This window comes from Amblyraja radiata, chromosome 22 (genome assembly GCF_010909765.2).
Source record: "Amblyraja radiata isolate CabotCenter1 chromosome 22, sAmbRad1.1.pri, whole genome shotgun sequence".
Lineage (NCBI taxonomy): Eukaryota > Metazoa > Chordata > Chondrichthyes > Rajiformes > Rajidae > Amblyraja > Amblyraja radiata.
Window position 1 is genome coordinate 25,843,450 of NC_045977.1, and position 24,774 is coordinate 25,868,223.

Sequence of the window (24,774 nt, forward strand, 5' to 3'; positions counted from 1 at the left end):
TCCAACAGTCTTTCCATCTTTCATCAGTTCACAAGCTCATTGACTCTGTTGAGTCTTGGATTTCAACTGCCTACATTGTTTACTTCTCTTGAGGTCAGCTTTGTTTTTGTGGTTATTTAGTGGTTTTAGTTGACTGAGTCACTATCAGGGGAGGGGGTTGTGGGGGAATTGTGAGATTTTCTGTTAGGGATCACAGATGAGATGGTATGCTTTGGATCTTGGGCAGTTCCTTCTCTCCTCCATACTTTGCTCTTGCCATCACTTGATATAAGTCAATCATTGTCTCATCTGTCCACAAGCCCCTGTTCCCGAACTGTGGTTGTTTTTTTAAGTACTTCTTGGCAAACTGTAACCCGGCCATCCTATTTTTGCGGCTAACCAGTGTTTTGCATCTTGCAGTTAGCCTCTGTATTTCTGTTCATGAAGTCTTCTGCGGTCAGTGGTCATTGACAAATCCACACCTGACTCCTGAAGAGTGTTTCTGTTCTGTCAGATAGGTGTTTGGGGATTTTACTTTATTATAAAGAGAATTCTTCTGTCATCAGCTGTGGAGGTCTTCCCTGACCTGCCAGTCCCTTTGCAATTAATAAGCTCACCAGTGTTCTGTTTCTTCTTAATGATGTTCCAAACAGTTGATTTTGGTAAGCCTAATGTTTGGTTTTATTCTTGTAGCAATGTTACAAAATTTTGAGATTTTAAAAACCAAGTCTGCAATTTAGCCCATCAGATAAGGCATAAAAAGAAGTTTAATTTGACACCTAATTCACTTTCATATCTTCAGTAATAAAAAAGTTATGGCCATTTACATACTCGGAAATTAGCATCTTGTTCCTATTGCTTTTCCATTAACAACACAAAAGATGTGATCGAGGACAGTCAAAAGCCCATAACTTTCTTAAAAATTAAGAGAACTGAAAGAAATTTTCAGTTATTGTAGATTGAAGCATTCTGAAAGAAATATGAAACAATCTTAATTGGATAACCTGAAATTAAAGCATATAATTAGTTAGTTACCCAATTGTAGCTAATTACATAATTCAATTACTAGATCTAAACATCCATCCATTTCTTAAGAAAAGATCAACATTTTTAAATAGCCTACGTGTCCAAATGACATACACACAATAATTCACAATATAACATGATTTTTAAATCTCATTGTCATGGATTTATAGGCCAAATGGAAGGAATTTAGTGTTTAATACCTGCAAATTAATGGCCATTTAAATCATCTTGCGAGTGGGTTTTTCTGGAACGCGATCATTTGGAACGTTGTGGTTGCGGTGAATTTACACCCCATATCGGCACGAAAAATACTGCCGGTTCGTATGGGGAAAAAATCAGCGTTTCGCAACGTAAAATGTGAATTAAAGGCATCTTAAGGAGCACTTTTATACATAAAATAAACGGCTTTCCTTTACCTGTCCCGTACGCGAAATCCGTCCCCGTTGTCAGCGTTGACGGCTTTAGAAGCTGATTTTTAGATTACTCCAGCGCTGAACTTGTCGGGCGATTTAAAAAAATAAAATAAATAATAATTTCACAGAACGCCCGTCGGTACAATTCTTCAGCAAAAGCTTGCACTCCGAGAAAATATAATCCAGGACAGGTAGGTGAAAACCACATTTTAACCCCGCCCCCCCTCAAAGGCGCCAAAATCGTGCACATGGCCAGTGGCAGAACTGCAGCGCCGCTGAAGGTAAGTTTTGTAACATATCTAATTCTTGTTTCTCAATCTCATAATGGCTTCTTTGACTTAGAAACACTTGTGAAGCCATGTGTCCCAGGGGCGCCGAACGATTGGCAGTCCCGCTTTCTTTTTGTCTTTAAAAAATTTTTTTAGCGTGCGTTAAAAGTCTGTGTAAATGTTCTCCATTTTCTTTTATGTGGAGGGAGGGGGAGGAGGGAGGGGGAAACATTTTTTCATTTTCTTACCATGCCAGAGATGCGATTATTTTCCGGATCGCATCTCCGGTCGCTCTGAGGGCTACCATAGATGGAGCTGGAGGCCTCCTCGGACTGACTTGAGTCCATGAATCGCAGACTTCAAGCAGTCATTGCATGCAAAGGATATGCAACAAAATACTGAACATGCCCACATTCATTTCCATGACATTGCTGTGTCCCAAACATTATGGTGCTATGAAATGGGGGGACTATATATAAATACTGCTATAATTTCTACATGGTGAAACCAAAATGTATAAAAATGGCCTGTATTAAAATCTGTCAACTTTAACCACATGTGATTTTTTTTCTATTACAAATCTCAAATTGTGGAGATAAATAAATGATGGGTCTTTGTCCCAAACATAATGGAGGTCACTGTATCTCCATCCCTTTTGCCGCCATGCTATATATCAACAGCAAGAGTCCTACTACAGCAGAGCTAATATACAGGGCAAATGGGTTACAGTTATTTCCACAGCAGATCCAAGGTCATTCCATCTTTGGCATGATACCTGCAGTGCACAGACGACCCCCCTGCATAGGCGTATTCGAAGGCTAAACCCAAGTAATTATTGACTTGTTCATTGAAGTTTATGGGAGAATGGAACGTACTTATTATTCATCAAGCATGATGTGTTGTGCAGTTGCTGAGTCCTGGCCATGCTCACAGAATCAGACAAGACCATTTTCATGAGAAGGGGTTTGCTATCAGAAAGAGCGAGTCTAGCATCTTGAGACAGTCAATTGTGCTTGTGCCAGCTTTTTGATAGAGACTATTCAATTAGTTTCCTCAAATATTTATCTAATTTCCCCATTGAAATGTAATTTAGAAAGCTAGGTTATGAATTTTATTTCGAAGTCACGTGAGCGACTACGTGAAGAGCCTGCCAGCCCGCATGCGCGTCAATACGTCGACGCATGGCGCGGGAATCGGAGCAGTTCGAAACTGCTCTGGCAGGTAAGCCAATTTTGTTTTCAGGAACGGGCCGCTGCGGTACAGCGGGCCCGGAGTAGCTGACGGGCGCAGCCTGTGCTGCTGTCGCCGTTGGAGTTCCGAACGGGAGCAGGCGGCCGGATTTGGAGGCCGCCGTGGAGGCTCTGTAAGGAGCTGGCGGGATACAATATTGCAGCAGCCGGGGGTTTTTTAAATAGCCGCGGCCAGGACAGCAACCGCCATGAAAGCTTAGCTGCCGGGTCAGTATTCGCTGTGGGGTTTTTTTCCGCAGCACCTAGCAATTTAAAAATAGCTGCTGCCGGCTGAGGTCGGTTCAGCATACGCTGTAGAGCAGTGTATAGTGTATGCTCTATTTATAAGGCAGCTATAAATAGAGCTGACAGTTTATAATATCGGTTGACGCTCGGTCACGTTTGTGACTATCGTAGCAGAATGGGGCTCCACTGGAGCAGGCGGCTGTTCAGAGCATCTTACGGGCAATGCCTGTACAGATTGATGCTCCGAAAGGGAGTCAGCAAGAGGCCTGAGGATGCAACACCTGGTTCAGGGTTGCGTTCTATTTCCCCCCCTAAGAAACTCCATTGAGGCTCCAGAAAGGAGCTCCTGGCTTAGGAAGCTTTTTGAGCTGTGTCTATCAGACACCTGTGGGATCAACACCTGGTTCAGGGTTGCGTCATGATAATTTCTGCTCAGTAGAGGGGACTGTTGGAGATTCTTTCATAAGTGACTCCAACTGTGGGTATCGATAAAGCAATCGAATCGCTGATCTAATGGGGATATGCTTCTTTTTAATCATGTGAACAAACTATGCTCCGTGTACTGCTCCAGCCATATGCCTGTGGCAACACCTGGCAGGGTTGCAGTATTTCTCCCACTCTGTCGAGGGGTGTATCGGAAAGAGGTGACTCTGATTATGATGCCGGCTCGACTGGGTCATATGGGGGCCTGAGGAAGCAACACCTGGTTCAGAGTTGCGCTCTGTTTCCTTCTCTGAAATACTCCGTTGAGGCTCCAGAAGGGAGCAAAGACTCGGAGTCACTAGCAAGCGCAACCTGTCTGGTAAGTACAATAAATAATGATGATTTATTCCAGCAGCAGAGGATCGCGGCAGTGCGAAAAGCCGACGGCCATCCGTTTCTACTTCGTAGTCGCCGGCAGCGCCGGTCTGCACAGCTAGTACCGATTCGGCTCCTAGAGGGAACAGCTTGACAACCCCGAGTCGGGGCAAAGCCAAAGCCAAGTATGTGAGACAAGTCCTGTCGGACGCTTCGGGACAAGAGGATTCTGTCCCCACATCTATGGCAGATGTGATTGGCCGTTTGTCTCAATTGGAACATCTGATGGATCAGATGGTGGCACAAAATATGCTCCGTGTTACGGAGGCATGCACAGGCAGTTCGAGTCATACGCCTGTGGCAATACCTGGTTCAGGGTTGCAATATTCCTCCACTCGGATGAGGGTCAGATGGTGGCACAGAATATGCTCCGTGTTACGGAGGCATGCATAGGCAGTTCGAGTCGTACGCCTGTGGCAACACCTGGTTCAGGGTTGCAATATTCCTCCCACTCGGATGAGGGGAGTGTCGGAGATCATTATGGAGCTGACTCCGAATATGAGTATGTGCCTGAATCCCATGCTTTACTGCATGATGTGCGAGAGTCGCATAAGGAAAAGCTGCCTGCTCCTGCCTCTAAATTTGTTGTTCCCTCGGGGACGGGCAAGCCACTACAAGAGGCCTTTCACCCTGCTTGAAATGGTATGAGATTGCACTTGAATTTGGTGCCCTTGCACCCTGCTTGAAATGGAATTTCAAGGAATAGCCGTGAGTCAACTGCGAGCCCACCAGCTGTGAGTGAGTGAGCTGCCAGCACAACAGGCTTGAGTGACTGAGCCGCCAGCCCAAGAATCCATTTGGCCCACAATGTCCATACTAGCCCTCTGGAAACCAGTCCCTTCAGCGCACAACACCCATACTGGCGCTCCAGAGATGCCCCCCCCCCCACTGGCCACCAATATTGGAATTGCTGGAGAGGTGGAATATTGCATTGGGGGACCAGCCCTCCTGTGTGATGGTGGGACCCAACGGGTCCCACTTAGTCTAGTACATACTATACGGCCTACAACATCTGGAAGCCACGGTCTCCGGTAAGGAGGCGGCCGATTTGGGAGCTCTGGGCCGCGGGGGTGTGTTCGACCTGTCCCGACATCGGCGTTCCGACCATCCCAACCAAAGGGCTTGAACATCGTGCCATCCGTACCTGCGACTACGGAGGATCAGGGCCCTGACCACGGGTGAACAAGGGAGGAGGACTGTCTGAACTATGTTGCCTTCCACCACAGTGAAGAATGCTGTGGTGGATGTCTGTGTTGAATTATGTTGTGTATTGTGTCCTTTTTTAATTATAAAGGTGCATGGTAAATTACATTTCACTACACCTTATGGTGCATGTGACAAATAAATTTGAACTTTGATAGTCAGTGTTACGAGTTGAGACCTCTGTGAATGCTACCTGACCTGCAGAGTTCTATCAGCAGTTTTTTTTAACTCTGTTCAGATATATACCCTATGTCATTTGCTTTCCATTATCCTACCAGAACAATTTTGTAATTTTGTGAAACAGGAATGTCCTCTTGTCCTTTCTCCTGGTTCTTTTGGCAGTTATCTTAAAATTGACAACCATTTTTTATTGCATTTACATTGCATGATGTACTGCTGGCTTTGATAATGCTGCAAATGAGCATAAAGTATGCATGTAGTTCCGCAGTATTACAGAGGAAAATTTAATTGATCGTTATTTTAATAAGAATATTTTCAATAACATTTTGTGAATAAGTTGAAAGGCTGATGGATTAATCAAGTGATTGGTCACAGAAGGAAAACAAATGTCATCCCGAAATGCTTGATTTGGCATAACTCTTTAAGTATTTTGATTAACAGCATGTTTTGTCTTAGGGCTTTTCAATAAGCAGTGAAATACAAATTTTCAATTGCACACACAATATTGATGTTGCAATCTGTAAAATGTTATTATTAGCCCGACTTTGTCCTTAAATTGAGTTATTTTCCTTTAGATATTCAATATTTATGCAAAATAGTTCAAGCCTGTGATGGTATTGACAGTAAAAAGATGCTAAAGATAATCTAATGGTATTTTAATGTGAATGTGATGGTATTTTAACAGTTTGATTGGGTATAGTTGAAAATAACGTCTTGCTGTGTTTCATTTTATATAATAGTTAATTGAAGGGTCACTATTGGCTGTGAAAGAATCTAACTGAATTTCTTAATTAATGCAAGTTCTTTTAATCCTACAGTGCAAGTCTTATCAGTGCTATCATTTTATTCATTTGCATTTCTGAAGAAATGTATTTTTAAAACTTAGTTTTCAGTGTGATAACAGTGATTGATGTTTCTTATTTTATCTAGTTGAAATTGAGAGCTGAAAAATAATTTGTGCAATAGAATGAATTCTTATTGGTGAAAAGATCATGAATAAAAGACAATTATTAATAAATGATTGTATGCAGATATGCAGTTTTAATTTAGTTTAAATTGGAAATCAAAATGGATTATTTTGGATCTGAAATTAAAAAAGTATCAGAAACACTCAGTAGGTCAGGCAGCATCTGTGCAGAGAGAAACAGTTAATATTTCAGGTCAGTGACTCTCAGAGTCTATCAGACCCTTCTGATGTATAATCATTGGCATGAAATATTAATTATGTTCCTCTCTCCACAGAAACCCCGATTTGCTGAGTCTTTCCAGCACTGATTTTATTGCCAATGTTTTTTAATTGTTTGCATCACCTTCCTCTGTTTGTATTTTAAGGAGTCCCGAAGATCTATCAAGGGAGATTATTATGTTACAGCAACGTGAACTTGTACTCAAGCAACAAAATTCGTCTGTCAGCAGCAGGTGGGTAGAATTTCAGGGTGGGCAGTTAACCTTATTTCTAAAATTTTAGAGAGACACATTTTGGTGAAACTGTAATTATTCTGATTGATTACATTTGCAAGGTCCTGTATTGCATATGCTGTTTAAAGTTTAAACCCTTAATTTGCAAGGCACTGTGGTGTAGCGGTAGAGTTGCTGCCTTACAGCAGCAGAGACCCGAGTTCGATCCTGACTCCGCCGGCTGCTGTCTGTAGGGAGTTTGTACGTTCTCCCCGTGACCTGCATGGGTTTCCTCCTAGATCTTCGGTTTCCTCCCCCACACCAAAGACGTCCAGGTTTGTAGGTTAATTGGCTTGGTATAAATGTAAATCGTCCCTACTGTGTGTAAGATAATGTCAGTTCGCGAGGATCACTGGTCGGTGCGGACTCGGTGGGCCGAAGGGCCTGTTTCCGTGCTGTATCTCTAAACTGAACTAAACAAAATTATCTATCAACCCTCACCATGTCCCTGAAGAAACTCAACACCAAAGTATCAATAGAAAGAGCAATTGCACATTTAACATTTTATACAAAATCATTAGATATGATCATCAGATCATTAGATACTTGCCCAGAGTAGGTGAATTGAGGACAAGAGGACAGGTTTAAGGTGAAGGGGAAACGATTTAATAGGAATCTGAGGGATAACTCTTTCACACAAAGGGTGATGGGTGTATGAAACAAGCTGCCAGATGAAGTAGTTGAGGCTGGGACTATCCCAACGTTTAAGAAACAGTTAGACATGGATTGGACAGGTTCGGAGGGATATGGACCAAACGCAGGCAGGTGGGACTAGTGTAGCTGGGACATGTTGGCCGGTGTGGGCAAGTTGGGCTGAAGGGCCTGTTTCCACACTGTGTCATTCTATGAATCCTAGTCATATACCCCAATGACAAGCAATTAATTTCTAAATAATTTTTCTATCAAATATTAAAATACATGACAGAAAACAATACAAAAGTATCACTAAACAACACCTTAATAGAAATCAAAGCAAATTGCTCAGTAAAGCAACAAAAAATAAAGGGATATGGGCCAAATACAGGCAGGTGTGACTAGTGTAGCTGGAACATGTTGACCAGTGTGGCCAAGTTGGGCCGAAGGGCCTGTTTACATGCTGTATCATTCTATGACTCCAAATACATATACTTTGCTAGAGCTGAGCACACTTTACCAATTTGGGCCGAATAGGTTTTATTTTATTTGGGAATAAAACACCCATCTTGTTTTCTCTCTGGTATTGGAGACATGACAAAAATGGGGGAAATTGTGCAAATGCTGAATAGCTGCATTAGAATTTACCTGCTCTAGCTTAATTCCCCAAGGCAATCACACACAAAAACCCACTATTCACTTAAAAATCACAGGATAGTGCCACAATTAAATTAAAACCTAATATAAAGAAGTCAATGAATGCCAATATTCCAAATGCCTCAAAACAGCTTAAGGATGTTACAATTAGACATGTTGTCAGAATAAACAAAAACAAATGATAATATTGTTACTAAATTTACTATACTTTTGCAAGTTTTATGACATGCTTACAAAGCATTGAGAAGATAATACTTTAAAAATGTCTCCCCTTCTATCATAGATGGGTCCTTCACACGTGTCTTCTCTGTGTCCTGTAGTTCTGTTCTCACACCCTCTCCCCCCAGACGCAATAAGGACAGAGTATCCCTGGTCCTCCCTTTTTTTCCCTACCGCATCAGCTTCCGCATCCAACACATCATCCTCTGCCATTTCTGTCACCTCCTATGTGATGACACCACTCTGCCTTCCACCACTCCTCACCTCCCCCTATCCCACCCCCCAACGCTCCCATCTCACCTTCCTCACTGCCCACCTCTCCCACTATTCCCCCCCCCCCCCCCCCCCGGTCTCCCATGCTCCCTCTTCACCTCCGCTACTTTCCCCTCCCTCTCCCTACCCCCTCCTCTCTCTCAATCCCACCAATGTTCCTCCTCACCTCCCCAGTATCTCGAGGGTCCCGCTCCTCTCCATCCCCGCGGGCCTGGAGCAGCAGCGCCCCCAGCCCCAGCGCCCAGGCCCCGAACCTCGCCGCGCAGGCCCGGAGCAGCAGCGCCGCTGCCCTCAGACCCAGCCTCAGCGCCCAAGCCCCGGATCCCCGCCCTCCTCTCCTTACCCCCCTCCTCTCCCTCTATTTCTCTGCTCCCCCACTCCTCACCTCCCCTCATCCCACTCTCCCTCCTCACCTCCCCCATTGCCCTATTCCACCTCCCACACTCCCCACCTCCCCCACTTCCCCCCTCCTCTCCCTCTAGCCCCCCTCCACCCCCACTCTCCCTCCTTAACTCCCCCACTTTCCCCTACCTCTCCCCTCCCTACCCTCTCTCCCTGTATCCCCTGCTCACCCCTCTATCCCAACCCCCATGATGAAAATCGTGTTTAAAAAAAAAATGAAACCGCCTCAAAAATTTGATTAAAAGAGTTTTTTTGAAAATCGCGATTTTTTAAACATGTAAATGAGATTCGCGATCCCATTGTGATGTCATTGTGAATGAAAACGGAAGAATTTGATCAAAATGGATTGTTTTGAAAATCACAATTTTTAATGTAAATTAGATTCGGGAACCCATTGTGACATCATTGTGACGTCGTATGCAGCTAACGGGCAGGACATGGAATTGATTTTTGTAAAAGTAGTTTTTGTAAAGTTTAAAATGTGAATAACTTGCAAAATATAACATCTATCCAAATAAAACTTGCGACAGCTCACCCCAGGACAATGGTGAGTAAAATAGGCCAAAAATTGTAGCGCTATCGTGTACCGTTTTGCCGCAGTTTCGGGATCACACTCGCACGCACGCATACAAACAAACAAGATGAGAGTTTTATGTAATAATAAGATATAGGTATAAAGCATTTTGAACTGACAAGGAAAGAGAGGTATGAAAATTTCTTTCCATTTCATAATTTACAGAATACTACTTTTATAATTGATTTTAACCATGGATTTCAAGCAGCATACCTCTTATGTATCCTTCATATGATATTCAACTTATTTACCTCTGATTTCTTGTTTTGCACTGCAAAGATAATGCCACTTTGAACATATTTAGTTAAGAAAGCATGTTTAAAATGGCTATTAGGATAGCATCTGTTGAATGTATTTTTACTCTAGCTGTGAATTTTGACAGATTGCAAAGAGAAGAAAATAGCAGTTTGAATCTAAATATAGATTAAATTTGACTTCAAGTCTTCCTGATGAAACCAGTGCATAATTTAATTAGAAGCATTTAATGAAGTATTTAAGTTGCGGTATTGAGGTATGTAGCTGCAGATTGTGATTGTAAATATCACAAAAAACAAATGGTCATCAATGGTAAATATGAATGTTGGGAGGAAATGAATCAATGTAATGAGCAAAACAAAACCACAAAGTGCCAGTGTAATTCAGCGGGTCAGTAAACATCACATGGATAGTCAACGTTTCAGGTTAGGACCCTTCTTTAGCCTGAGTGAGGGGGAAGAAGAGACAAAGCTGGAAAAGATATGGGGGTGCAATACAAAGCTTGGCAAGTGATAGATGGGTACGTGTTAGTGAGCTTAAATGGGCAGATGGGTAGACATAGGCTAGAAATGAAAAGGCGATCAGGGTGCAAGATGAGGAAAGATGAGTGACATGTGAAGCCAGAGGGAGGGATCTAGGTGGAAGGAATATGGGTGGGTGGAGGAGGGAAGAGAAGAAAGTGGGGAGGGAGAGATGGAGAAATCTGTGCGCACCAGGGTGGGGCACAGGGAAAGGAAGAGGGAAAAAAAGGGAGGGGGAGGGTGTTACCTAGAATTAGAGAATTAAATAATCATACTGTTGGGTTGTAAGCTGCCCAAGCAGAATATGAGGTGATATTCCCCCAATTTGCAGTGTCTCCTGCAATGGAAAAGCCCAGGACATAAAGGTCAGTATGAGAAGGGGAATTAAAATGGTTGGCAAACAGGAGATGCAGCACGTGTTTGGCAAAACATTTGCCTAATTTATCCTGTTCTTGCAGATGTAAAGGAGGCCAAGTAATTTGCACTGAATACAGTAGGTGAGTTTAGAGGAGGTGCATGTGAACCTCTGTCTTCCTTGAAAGCGTTGCTTGGGTCACTGGAGGGATGTGAGGGAGAGGTATAGGGACAGGTTTCTCATCTTTTGCGGTTCAAAAGGAATGGGATGAGTGAACCATGAATTGCAAAGAGCGTTCTCTCTACCAACAGTAGAATGTGGTAGGGATAGGAAGATGAGATTCCACCACCAGTCTCTGGATGAATGTGAGGTAGGAGGTGTCGGGACTCTTACCAACGTCTACAGATGCACCATTAAAAGTATCTTATCCCGGTGCATCATGGCATGTTCGGCAACAGCTCTGCCGAAGGCCTCAAAAAATTGCAGAGTTGTGAATGTAACCCAGTTCATCACATAAACCAGCCTTCTCTCGCAATGACTCCCATCTATACTTCTTGTCAAAACAGCTAATGTAATCAAGAATAATTTTATCCTGGTCTTTCCCTTTTCTCGCTCTTGCGTTGGGCAGAATACATTAAAGCTGGACAGCATGTACCATAAGATTCAGGAACTGGTTCTACCCCACTTTTATCAGTCTACTGTAAGGACCCCCATAAGATACTGCATTCCTTCGAGCCTACCTCATTGCGGACCTGGCACTTTTTTTTAACCCGCATTTTCACTGTAACTATAATGCTATAATGCTGCGACACTACATTCTGCACTCTGGTGTTTTTTCTTTGCACTACGTTTTATACTTGCATATTGCTTGCTTATTTTCATATAGTATTATTTGATGTTTATCTCGGTACACGTGACAATGATAAACAAAACCAATACTAATCCTGATCTTGTGTGCTATCTATGTGGAGTTCATGTGTTCTCCCTGTGATCATGTTGGTTTTGTCCCAGGTGCTCCAGTTTTGTCCCACACCCATAATGCACTTTGGTGCAGCTGATAGAGCCACAGCCTCACAGCTTCAGAGACCCATGTCTCTTTAACGGAGCTTTCTGTAATGGAATGTACACGTTCTCCCTGTGACTGAATACATTTCCTCTGGGATGTTTGGCTCCAACATCCCAAAGACTTGTGGGTTTGCAGGTTAATTGGTCGCTGTAAATTGCCCCTTGTGTGTAGGTGAATGATAGAATCTAGGGGGACGATAACAATTTGGGTGGATTTGGCGTGAACTCCAAATGTGGCCTGACCAGCGCCTTATAGAACCTCAACATGACATCTCTGTTTTTGTATTTTGGAGTGTTTCCATACTATATTTTTTGATGACTGTAATCTGGAAAATTTGCCAGTTCAGCATCATCAAAGTTCTTTAACTTGAAAATGCCCTTGAAAGTTGAGACCCTTCCATTAGTGGGAACATCCGTTTCACGTTCACTGTATCTAGGCCTTTCATTATCCATTTTGATGCAGAAGTGCCATGAAGCACAACATTTTGAAGGAAAGCAGTTCTGTAAATATTTTCTTCTGTGTTTCTGTATCTGTACAAGTGTATTGTTAAACTCCTGGAGTAACACAGTGGGTCTGGCAGCAACTCTGGCGAAAATGGATAGATGGCGTTTCAGGTTCGACCAGAAAGGTCACCTATCCATTTTCACCAGAGATGCTGCCTGACCCGCTGAGTAACTCCAACATTTTGTGTCTATATGTGGTATAAACCAACATCTGCAGTTCCTTTTATTACATTGTACTATTAGGTTTGTAGTTTCCTATGGTTGTTTCCTAATTGTCCCAGAGATAAATTGGCTCTGCCACTGTATTAAAACTATGAGCTCTCGTTTGTTCAGTGATGTCAATTAACCTTTCTGCCTAGTTAGAGTTTAAAATGCATTGATCTAATTTTAAAAGACATGCACAGTGTTTCAAATTATATTGGTGCTTGGGTGACTTTTCTTTTTTTCTGCATGAAAAATGACACCAGCTCTTGCTACTTTACCAAGATTGAATTATGCCCTATAAGCCACGTCAAGTTGTATCGCAAGATTTGATATTTTGGATTGGTATTTCTGTTGATATATTATTTTTGGAGCCTTCACAACACAATTTTAATCTACCAAGAACTTTGTGCAGTATATGCTCTCACTTTTGCTTCATGTTTAAACAATAAGGAGGATGTAAATTTCAGCTTTATGACCAACGGATGAATGCCCTCACAGCTAAGAAGGTGAGGCTTGAGATTGGCCTTGTGGTGGGAAGAGAATTTTATAATTTTCCATAAAGGCTACATGCAATGTCTGGATCTTTATTATCTCCATTTTAAAAGTATCTAATATTCCAAACCAAAATTAGAACATTATAAATTTGATGAACAATTGGAAAATAATTCCATCTTCCATCAAAATTATTTCAGGGATATGAAGTATATGAAATAAAAATGAGAAATGCTCGAAGAAACAGCAGGTCTGGCAACATTCGTAAAGGGAAATCATGTTCATCAAAATCGAGCTTGGACAGCAGAAACATTTTTTAATGGAATTGTACATTACCAAAGTGTTGGGGGTGGAGAGGGGGAGAAAATATAGGTATAATAAATGGATAATAAATTGCATCAAGCCAAGCAATTAAGGGGCAGAAAGAACTGCTTGATAACATGAAGAAACATTAAAGAAAGAAGCAGGCATCCGATCAGAGTCTGTAACATAGAGAGAAGCAGGCATACGATTGACTGAACAAGAGGCAGAGTAGCAAATAAAAGCAAAGTGTGATACATTGAAGTGGCCTGTTGGAAGCGGCTGTGCTGTGGCAGTGCTGTTGAGGAAAAGTGCACTTGAAGCTTTGGCTTGCAAGGCTTCAGTGAGAAATGAGCGCTGGCCTATCGGGTCCGAAGCTGTTGAAAATAAATAAAGGAGGCATGCAGGATCACGTAATGTGATGCAGCTGCATGGTGTGGGTGCGGGTGGACTCCTTTGTACTTCCAGGTAACCTCATCTGCAGCAAGTATTGGTTGTTCAAGGAACTCGGGCTCAAAATTGATGACTGGGAATCTGAGTTTCAAATGCTGCAGCACATGAGGGATGGGGAGAACTACCTGTTTCTGGTGGCAGACGCATCCTGCTTCCAATTTGGTCTGTGGTCAAGGAATGTGTAACTGCAAGTGAGGCAGGCGGGGGGATTCAAGAGGCAGTGTTAGTGGAGCCTCAGCCCTTGTGCTTGTCTAGCAGGTTTGAGATTCTTTCTCCCTGTGCAGGTGAATGTGGAGGTTGTAGGAAGGATGATCAAACCTTAATGGCATCATGGAGCAGGGAATCATTCAAAACAGGAGAGATGTTGTCATTGGGGATCGTATAGTTTGGGGAATAGACACGATTCTTTGTCACAAGGGTCGAAAATCTGAAGGCTGTGTTGTCTGGTGCCCAGGTTCGGGACATCTCTACTGACCTGCAGAGGAATTTGGAATAGGAAGGGAAAGATTCAGTCGTTGTGGGCCATGTGGGTACAAATAATGTAGGTAGAATAAGGAAAGAGATTCTGCTGAGGGAATTTAAGCAGTTAGGGACTAAATTAAGAAACAGATAAAAAATGTTAATAATCTCTGGATTGCTACCTGAACCACAAGAAAATTGGCATAGGACCGAGAAGATTAAAGAGTTGAATGCATGGCTCAAAGATTGGTGTGGGAGAAGTGAGTTTGAATTTGTGAAACATTGGCATCAGTGTTGGGGAAGGAGGGAGCTGTTCTGATGGGATGGACTCTACCTGACCCCTGCTGGGACCATGGTCCTGGAAAACCACATCATTAAGGCCGTAGATAGGGCTGTAAACTAAATAGTGGGAGGGTGGGTTCAACAAATAGGAAATGTATGGATGCAGTTAAAGGGAAAGAGAGCACAGGAGAAGTTAGTGAGGTCTCCAGAAGAAGTAATTGGGCAGAAAATTTGAAAAGGGATGAGTCTAAGGTCAGGCAAAATGGGGACCAATTTGAGAAGAGAATTGGTAAATACTGAACTAAAGGTGTTATATTTGAATGCACAAAGTATACGGAACGAGGTGGATGAGCTTCTAGCGCAGTTAGAAATTGGTACATACGACATTGCGGGCATCAAGAAATGTGGCTGGAAAGGGATCAGAGCTGGGAACTGAACATCCAAGGATACACATCGTATTGATAAAACAAGCAGGTGGTCAGAGGGGGACGGGTGGCTCTGCTGGTAAGGAAATAAATTCATTCCTTCATGCCAGGCTTTGTCCAGATCCCACCTTTCCCAGCTTTCTACCCCCTACTCCAATTGGTGTGAAGAAGGGTCCCAAACTGAAACATCATTTTCCTATTCCGTCCCCAGATGCCTCCTGGCCCACAGAGTTCCTCCAGCACTGTGTTTTAGCTCAAGATTCCAGCATCTGCAGTCTCTAGGGTCTTCATTTGACTACCATCATCCTCCATTGTCTGACTGAAGTTTTTTTCACTTTGAACAACTTCTTTCATTCACTTTTCCAAATTAAAATTGTAACTGTGGTAATCTTATTTCAAGACATATCTATCACTTTTGTGAGTGGTCCATTCTTTATTTCAAACAGATTCAGCAATCCTTCCTAACCTGACAGGTACTTTTGAGTATTTTTGAGCTGCTTCCAGCTTTTGTTCAGAACTAAAGTTTCACAACCTTTCCTGTCAAAAGTCCACCCAGCCCTTTTCCATGATCTGTTTCCATTACTACCCTTTATAAGACGCCTCTATTTCAAATGATAGGTTAATGACTATTCCCACTGTAAATTAACAGTTGTTTTGACTGCACTTCCTCTCGCACTATGATCTATAAGACCATCCAATTCTAATTTCCCTGTGTCTGAAAATGCTCTGGTCAAGACCAGTGTTGTTTTTTTTTGTTTTTTTTTACCCCGGGTTCTCCTCTGCATCTGCTGAAAGGCCTATTACAGTTGCTGAACATATTCTCAGACCCTTCCTTTCTTCAAAAGGCAGAAGGGAACTGCATAAACATTTAGCAAAAATGTACAAGTTATGAGGCAAAGTGCAGGGGAGTAGGACTAGCTGGATTGTTCTTGAATAGATCTGGTATCAACTCAGTGGGCTGAAGCCTCCTATTTTGTAAAATGTGAGTGCTTCTGTCTCATTCATGTGTCTGCAGCAGGAAACAGATTCTCTGCTTGGTGGAAAACTGCAGAAATAAACTTATGTAAACCCCACATTAAATCATCTTCTGTAAACCCCACGTTGTCAGGAATAAAGTTGTATACACATATAGTGATGCAGCTGAGCATATTTGACAAATCATGGCAATAGTTGAACACCTGACGAAAACCTAAATGATTTTCTTTCATTCATGGCTTTGACATTGCCTGAAAAAGGGCAACATTGCCTTTTACTGAGTTGGCCAAGGCAGGACCCAACAATCAATATCAGCCATTGCTGAACTGTTCACATTCTCATTCTTCTGTGTTCAAGTGTTCCAAAAGAGATTTGAATTCGATTAGCAGGTGAAAGTGGATCCCGGGCTGGATGCTGAAGATCAGTAATGAAGATTTTTAAAAATTGGGCAGAAAGGAAGAATATGAACAAAGTTTTGGTCAATCAAAAAATGTCTTGCATAAGCATATAAACATTAAAGGGGTAGAAAAGGCATATAAGCAAAAAAGGGTGGTTCTAGACTAGATTAGGGGGCCTGTCCCACTTAGCTATTTTTTAGGCGACTAGGCTGTCGCCATATGGTCGTCGGGGTGTCGCCTGTATGGTCATGAGTAGTCTCAGTCGCCGAAACAGTCGTAGCGTCTTTCTGGTCGCTGCTGGATTTTCAACCTGTTGAACATTTTTCGGAGACAGTCTGCGACAGTGGGTTTGACGCCAATGAGCGGAGCTTGACTTCTCCTGACGTAGGTGCTGTCGTAGTTGTCGCCAGGTTAACGTAGGTTGTCGCCAGGTGACGTAGGTTGTCACCGGTGCTGACTTCGGTTTATTTTTGTTGAAGTAATGATTCTATTTCAAATTTTATGTCGAAGAGGGGTCCAGTCGCCAGTTTTTCAGTGACCTGCTACGACTATGACAGTCGCCAGCTGTCGCCTAAAAATAGCCTAAGTAGGACATGCCCTTTTGAGATCAATTCTTGGGGAGAAGGCACAGCAGAGATATTAGAAGTGTATTATTCAAGAAAGTAGGTAGTGTTAGTGTAAAAGAGAAAGCAATTGAGATAACTGGTTCGTTCGCTCGTGTGTCAGACGGCGTATAGCTCGCTGTTGGCTTCTGTCGTCGTCCAACATGTTGACAGAATCGGTCACTCGATGTGTCACAGAGTGCATCGTGTCGTTGTTTCCGGGGATCGCAAGAAGAGACTTCTGTCATGATCCCCAGATAACGGGTAGGATTATAATATAACTACAATATAATTGTAGTTATATCCTTGTTCAGAAAAATAGAATGTAAGGGTTCATTCAGAAATGCAGTCCAGTCTGTTTAACTTTAGTAATGGGAAAATTCTCAGCAAAGATACCCAGAAATAAAATGACAATTAACGAGGTCTGGGAACTAAGGTTTGATCTTGATCTTGGGTGTTGAGTGCAGTTTAGATGTTCTTACTTTAACTATAAGTGTGTTTGTCAAGTGTTTGAGTTTAATCCCACATCCCAAAGATATGTCGGTAGGTTCATTAGATAAAATGGCTTCTTAGGAGAGATGTGACAGGAAGAATCAAAGGGAAATTGACTGTCATTTGAGCAATAATGTTTAAAGGCTACAGGAAGTAATGAGGGGGAAATGGGACTGATGAAATTGCCCTGCTGGGAGCTGGCAAGAACTCAAAGGGCCGAAGGCCTCCTGTGTCGTAATTAGTAAGTAAAATTAATAGTTAATTGCACTGCACTGCAGATGCAGAAATCTGGAGCAAAGTGCTGGAGGAACTCAGTGGGCCAAGAAGCGTTTGTAGAGGGAAATGGAAATACAGCATTTTGGCTCAGGAACCTTAAAACTGATAGAGTCAGGATGAGAAAACTGGAAAAGAGGGGGTGGTGGGGCAAAGCCTGGCAAGTGATAGATGGATCGAGGTGCGAGGGGTTGATTGGCAGATCGGTGGAAATAGTGACATTAATAGGTATTAATTGAAATTGGAGAATTCAGTATTTATGCCATTAACTTGTAGGCTACCCAAGTTATTTTGGCTAATATGGATTTACAAAGCAAAGTGGATACAGCTTTGTGAAAATCAAATTGTACTTAACTGGATTTTTGAGTGATGGAGTAGATTGAGTTATGGTTAATGTTGCACTTTTGGAATTCCAAAAGGCGTTTGACAAACAGCCACAAAATAAACCTGTCAGCAAAATTGAAACCCATGAAATAAAAGTGGGAATGGCAACATGAATACAAATTTCTGGACAGGAAATAGTCATAGTGAGTAATTGTTTTTCTAGCTGGACGAAGACGACAATGTTCCCCAAGGAGCATTTCTTGATCTATATTCACAACTTGAACTTGGGCATACATAGCACAGGTGTAAAAATAAAACTGACATCAGCAAGGAACTGTGGAGTACAATAGATGTTCACGATAATCTAGTTATGGCAGAAGGTTTGGGAAAAGAGGTGTGAAGTAATCCTTTGTGGTAGCAAGAATGATGAAAGTTGATAAAACATGAGTACAATTTTAAAGGGGAAACAAAATGTGCAGAAAAGAACTGCAGATGCTGGTTTATATCGAAGTTAGACACAAAATACTGGAATAACTCAGCGGGACAGGCAACATCTCTGGAGAGAAGGAATTGGTGGCTTTTTGGGTCGAGACATACAGACTGATTCAGACCTTCAGACTGATATCAGGAGTGGGCGGTACAGAGAGAAAATGTAGTCGGAGACAATAAGACTGGTAGCAAAACAGGGAAGGGTGAGGGGATGGAGATAGGGGGAAAACAAGGGCAACTTGGTTAGAGAAGTCAATGTTCATACCGCTGGGGTGCAAGCTACCCAAGCGAATTATGAGGTTCTGTTCCTCCAATTTGCACTGGGCCTCACTCTGACAATGGAGGAGGACCAGGACAGAAAGGTCAGTGTGGGAATGGGAGGGGGAGTTAAAGTGTTGAGCAACCGGGAGATAGGGTAGATTTAGGTGGACAAATCGGAGGTCAGCGAAACGATCGCCGAGCCTGCGCTTGGTCTCGCCGATATACAGGAGTCCACACTTGGAGCAGCGGATGCAGTAGATGAGGTTGGAGGATGTGCCATGAACCTCTGCCTCGCTTGAAAAGATTCTCGGGGTCCTTGGACGGAGTCGAGGAGGGAGGTATAGGCACAGGTGTTGCATCTCCTGCGGTTGCAGTGGAAAGTACCTGGTGAGGGGGTGGTTGGGTGGGAAGAGACTAATTGACCTGGGAGTTGTGGAGGGAACGGCCTTTGCGGAAAGTGGAAAGGGATGGAGATGGGAAGATGTGGGATCCCGTTGGAGATGGTGAAAATGTTGGAAGTTTATGTGCTGCATGCGACGGCTGATGGGGTGGAAGGTGAGGGGGACTCTGTCTTTGTTACGAATGTGGGGGATGGGGAGCAAGAGCGGACGGAGTTGCAGGATATCGAAGAGACCCTAATGAGACCTCATCTATAACAGAACAGGGGAACCAGATGCGATGTAGACGGAGGAGTTGGGAGTTGGGGATAGTCTTTACAGGAAGCAGGGTGGGAAGAAGTGGTAGGGTGTTTCAGATCGGGACTCTTCTTCAGACTGATTATAGGAAGAGGTGGGGGGGGGGGGGGGTGGGGTACTGGAATCAAGAAAAGACCAGGAAAATCAGGGCGGCAACAGATGACCTCCGGCAGGGTGGTTCCCTGATAGGCTAAAGGGCCTGTCCCACTTTCCCGAGTCCTCTGCCGAGATGAAAGGACCTTTAAAAAAAAATTAAGATTTATGTGATCTACGAACTATCTTTTTACTCGTGGACTTTTTTGTCATGCTGTAAAAACGTCCCGACTTACCTGATGCCCCGAGTACCTACGGCTGGCATAACGAGCCGCTACGATATATCTACAGACTCCTATGGCATCACTACAGACACCTACGGACTCGCTACGGATATTCTCCGAGTTTGAATCAAGGGGAAAGCTCTGGAGAATTCGTGAGTAACTCGGGAAAGTGGGACAGGCCCTTTATTGTTGGCTAAGGATGTCGTAATTCCAAGAAGGATACGTCATTGCGAACTGGTGAACTGACTTTTAGTGAGGGGGAGCAAGGGGAAAGGGGAGGGGACTGTTTTGTAGAAGTTACCTAAAATGAAAGAATTTAACATTCATACCGCTAGGTTGTAAGCTACCCAAGCGAACACTATCCCTAGCCAACAATTGGCTCATCAGGGACCCACCCTGCCTGAGGTCATCTGTTGTTGGCCCTGGTCTTTTCTTGCTTCCAGTCCCCACCCCCAACTCCTGACCTGCTTTTGTAGCCATTGTATTTATTCAGATTGATGTGCTGAGTTTCTGGTCAAAGGTGCCTCCAAGGATATTGACAGTAAGCAACCCAGTGACGGCAATGCCATTGAATGTTAATAGATGATTCGAGTCTCTTGCATTTCTGATTGAACATGCCTGCAAATGCTTCTGCTGTTTCTCTCACGCACGTCCAGGCCAATGTCATTTTTGAGGATGGGGATATTTTTGGAGTTCTCCTCTTGGATGTTTGATACTATTCACAATTAGTGATGGGACTACACAGGTTTGATTTGATGTTGGTTGTAAGATTGCTTTGCCCATGTATGCTTTTTTTTTTAGTTGTTTTGCATGTAAGTGGTCTAACATTGCAGCTTCCTTAGGATGACACATCTTCATGTTAGGTATATAGAATAGAATAGAAGAATAGAATATGTTTATTGTCATTACACAAAACTGAGCAACAAAATTCCATTTGCTTCTCCTCCGTTAAAAGAAATACAACACGACAACCAATACACATATGTACAGTTAATAGTAAAATAATAGATACATTTTTAAAAGAGTTTAAAAGAATTTAGCGGTATTCCTCGAAGTTACTTCTTGCTTCCCAGTGTTCACTATTGGAGTTAAGCTCTTTTACCGCACATGGGTAGAAACTATTTTTTAGTCTACCGGTGCGAGCCTGCAGAGACCTGAGTCGCCTCCCCGAGGGTAGCAGAGTAAAAAGGTGGTTGGCAGGGTGGGATGTGTCCTTCTTGATATTTATGGCCCTGCACAAGCATCGGGCCTTGTATATCTCATCCAAGGAGGGCAGGTTAGCGTTTGTAATGCGCTGCGCAATTTTTATAATTCACTGCAGCGCCCTCCTCTCAGCCTGATGCTGTTCCTGGCAAGCCCTTCTTCACTGCTCATTGAATCAGCAGTGATGCCCTGGCTTAATCTGAATGATAGACTGGGAGTATACTGAACCATATGAGGTTATATGTTGTGGTGATGTTTATTTTTGCTGCTTCTGATAGTCCATTGTGCCTCATGATGCCTGCTTTTGAGCTACCATATCTGTTCTCAGACTACAGCATGTTTGAAATGCCATGCAATATGATGGAGGGTGTTGCTGGTGTAACATGGAGACTTGAGTCTCCACAAGGCTCCTACCGATGCTGTCATTGCTGGCAAATATTTCTGATACAGGTACATTGGTGAGGATAGAAGTCATATCAAATTATTATTCTTTGTTGGTTTGCTCACCAGTAGTGAAGGCAAAGTGCATCATTTAACTTGGCAATTGGATAGGTTTACTGCTTTTCCAAATGAGCACGGGGTTCTCTTTAACAAGCCTCTTTATACATCAAATTTATTTTGTTTACAGCCAAATTTTTGAGACGTTTCTTTCACGTGAATACTGTTTTCATCTTATATGAATAGAACAGGATTTGGGGAATGTTGTTTCTTTATGCTGTAGGTGGTGCTGTTAGCTCAATGTGATGCTGAGCCTCGGTCATTATTGACGGAACACCAAAGGAGTTTTCAAATCATGGCAAGGTGTGCAGAAGATGTTATAAATCACTAGTTTCTAAACCATATCTGCCATTAATTAAAGAAAGCATTAAAAAAGAACTCTGAGGATGTAAATTATGTTTTAGTAATTTTGTTTGCACTCTTTTAAATTATTGAAAAGTCTTATGCAGTCAAAAAGCTGTTCCTAATTATTAAGACAGTAGGTACATGTACACTTTCCATTTGTACATTTAATATTTTACAATGAACATCCCTGGGTGAATCATAATTATATTTGGAGAAGAAAATTTGAGAGAAGATTATATTTTACTCTGGTAAAAATTGATTTTTTTTGGATGACGATGCCTTGAATCAGCTAAGAAGGTATTGGCAGTGCAACTGGATTATATTTCTCTGAAGTATACAGAGGGTGGGCATCACTGCTGTTTAGTAGATTATGAGTTTTTGCCAAACTTCGGGTGTTGATCTTCAAACATTCATTTCTTCAAACAATCAGAGGCAGTGCTGGTACACTAAAGACACTGGTGAACTTTATTACCGATGTCTATCTGTGAGGGGAGACTTGAATTAAACATTTTCCAATGTCTCATCTGTGATTCTTTCATTTTTATAATGGAGATAAGTTCTACAGTAGTGCCAGATGGTGAACGACTTTGTTTTGAAGATTGTGAATGTAAAACAAATCATTGATGACCTGTTGTTGATGTCAAAAGAGGGCATATAGAAATGTCTGCAGACTACTTAATTATTAATTAAACTAATGTTTAACTATTGAGATTTATGTGACTTTGGTTCTGAACTGGAAGTGACTAGATTGAACGGTTTCCTGTTAGTCATGTGGATTAGTTTCATTGCAGTAGAAAGCTTCCGAGAGATGAGGTGCAGCAACATAAGCCCTCTTGCTGAGATAAATTTAACATTAGGCAAATTTAATATTCTCTTCTGCTCATCCAGTCCGATTCCTACCCCAAATCTATCTAAATGATGTTACCCATTTTATACTAACAAACTTTGCTTCATTCCATATCAAGCTCTCTCAGTCTGGCTGAGCTTTTTCTTACACACCAAAGCCCTCACTTGATTGGGGCACAAATAGTTTCAGAAGGTAGTTTATTATCTTTGCCCTGCCCTGAAGCTGTTTGATATTCTTCACATGTGTAGGAAAGAACTGCAGATGCTGATTTATGATACACACAAAATGCTGGAGTAACTCAGCGGGACAGGCATCATCCCTGGAGAGAAGGATTGGGTGACGTTTTGGGTCAAGACCCTTCTTCAGACTCCTGAAGGTCCCTTGAGTTACTCCAGCATTTTGTGTCTATCTTTGATACTCTTCACGTATCCACTTCACTCCACTGGGTCGGTTTGATTGGATACTTACCGAGTAAGAAGACAGAGGGTTCAAGTAACACTGCAGCAACCTGGTTATAGAAATCAAGTGCAGTATTAAGGGAGTACAACACCATTGGAGGTGCTTTCTTTCAGATGAGAACTTAATCAGAGGTTTTGATAACTCCTTCAGGTGGACATAGAAAGGTTCCTGTTACTGTATTAAGAATATCCCATGGAATTATTTATGGTGTCATCTAAATATGTTTCTCCTCATCCTCAAAAACATTTTTTCAGTTGCTATTTGTTGTTGCTTCCTGTGTATGAAGTGGTTGTGTGAGAATAGTGACTGCTTTTAACAAGTACTTGGAAAGTTCTGAGTGGCATACAAAAGATTGATTAATTTTCAGTTGGTGGTGTGTTCATGTCTGGCTGCTATTCATTAAACTAAATCTGACCAGTCCACCTTTATTGGCAATGACATAAACTAGAATTCTTCCCGAAACCTCTCTTTAAATATCTCTGATCGCCTGGATTCTCTTGGTAAAAACTCCTTAATGTGATATTGTGGCTTAATGTTAGATTTTAGTAATACTCCTATAAAGTAGTTTGGGATATTTTGCATCACGAAGGTTGTATAAATGCAAATGATATTGAATATCCATATTACTGAGATTTGAATTTTGTTTTTTAAATGAGAGTGCATCTTTCCATGTGATAGCTAGGAGGTCATTATTTTCTACATATTATAAGGGTCCAATTACTCCAGTTTTGCTGAGTTACTGAACAGAGCTTTATTAATTTCCTTCTATATCAGCAAATTTTTGAAGGTGAAAAGACACCTCAGCACTTAAACAAAATATCTATAAAAGCTAAACCTGCTGAAACCAATAGGATCACATTCTGGTAGTGTTATACGTTCTGCCATTCAGCCACGTAAGGTCCTTTTTTTGAACATATGTTGATAATGTTTATGGTTAATATTTTACATGTAAAAAAAGAAATATTCTCCTCCATTGTTCATCTTGGAAGTTCTAAAGATCCTGAGATTAACCCTAACCAATTCTGACTTTAAATAGAAAGACACATACTCCTTAAAGCTTAGAATTAAAGTTTGAAAGGTTGTGCGTCTATTAAGTTACTTTGCTTCTGTAATTCTGCAATGTGTTTTACCGAGACGTGGCTGATGGACATCATCCCGGATTCCTGTGTGGATCTACCCGGCTTCACTACGGTACGAGCAGATAGAGACCCGAAGGCGAGTGGGAAGATCAAAGGTGGGGGACTTGCTCTGCTTGTGAACAATAGATGGTGTAATCCAGGTCACATAACTGTGAAAGATAAGATCTGTTGTCGGGATATTGAGCTCCTGGCGGTTGGACTGAGACCTTATTATGTACCGAGGGAGTTCTCCCACATCGTCGCCATTATTGTTTACATTCCTCCTCGAGCGGAGCCTGTAGTCGCATGTGACGTCATCCAAGAGACTGTCGCGAGATTACAGACCCGACACCCGGACGTACACATTGCCTTATCAGGGGACTTCAATCATGTGAACATCAGCCCCCACTTGTCAGGCTTCTCACAGTATGTTGACTGTCCCACAAGGCACAATAAGACACTGGACTTGTGCTATGTCAATGTCAAGGAGGCCTATAGTGTCTTAGCCTTTCCACCGCTTGGCAAATCAGATCACAACCTGGTT

The 24,774-nt window shown here is 42.4% G+C and overlaps 1 protein-coding gene across 2 annotated transcripts in view; it reads left to right on the forward strand.

The window, feature by feature from the left end:
- The window catches only part of mad1l1 (mitotic arrest deficient 1 like 1), a 649,913-nt gene that overhangs the window by 49,508 nt on the left and 575,631 nt on the right, over positions 1-24,774 (forward strand). For both annotated transcript variants that reach the window (XM_033040804.1, XM_033040805.1), the window contains exon 10: positions 6,736-6,822. In XM_033040804.1, coding sequence (XP_032896695.1) covers positions 6,736-6,822 — 87 coding nt within the window. The remainder of the gene's footprint in view (positions 1-6,735; positions 6,823-24,774) is intronic.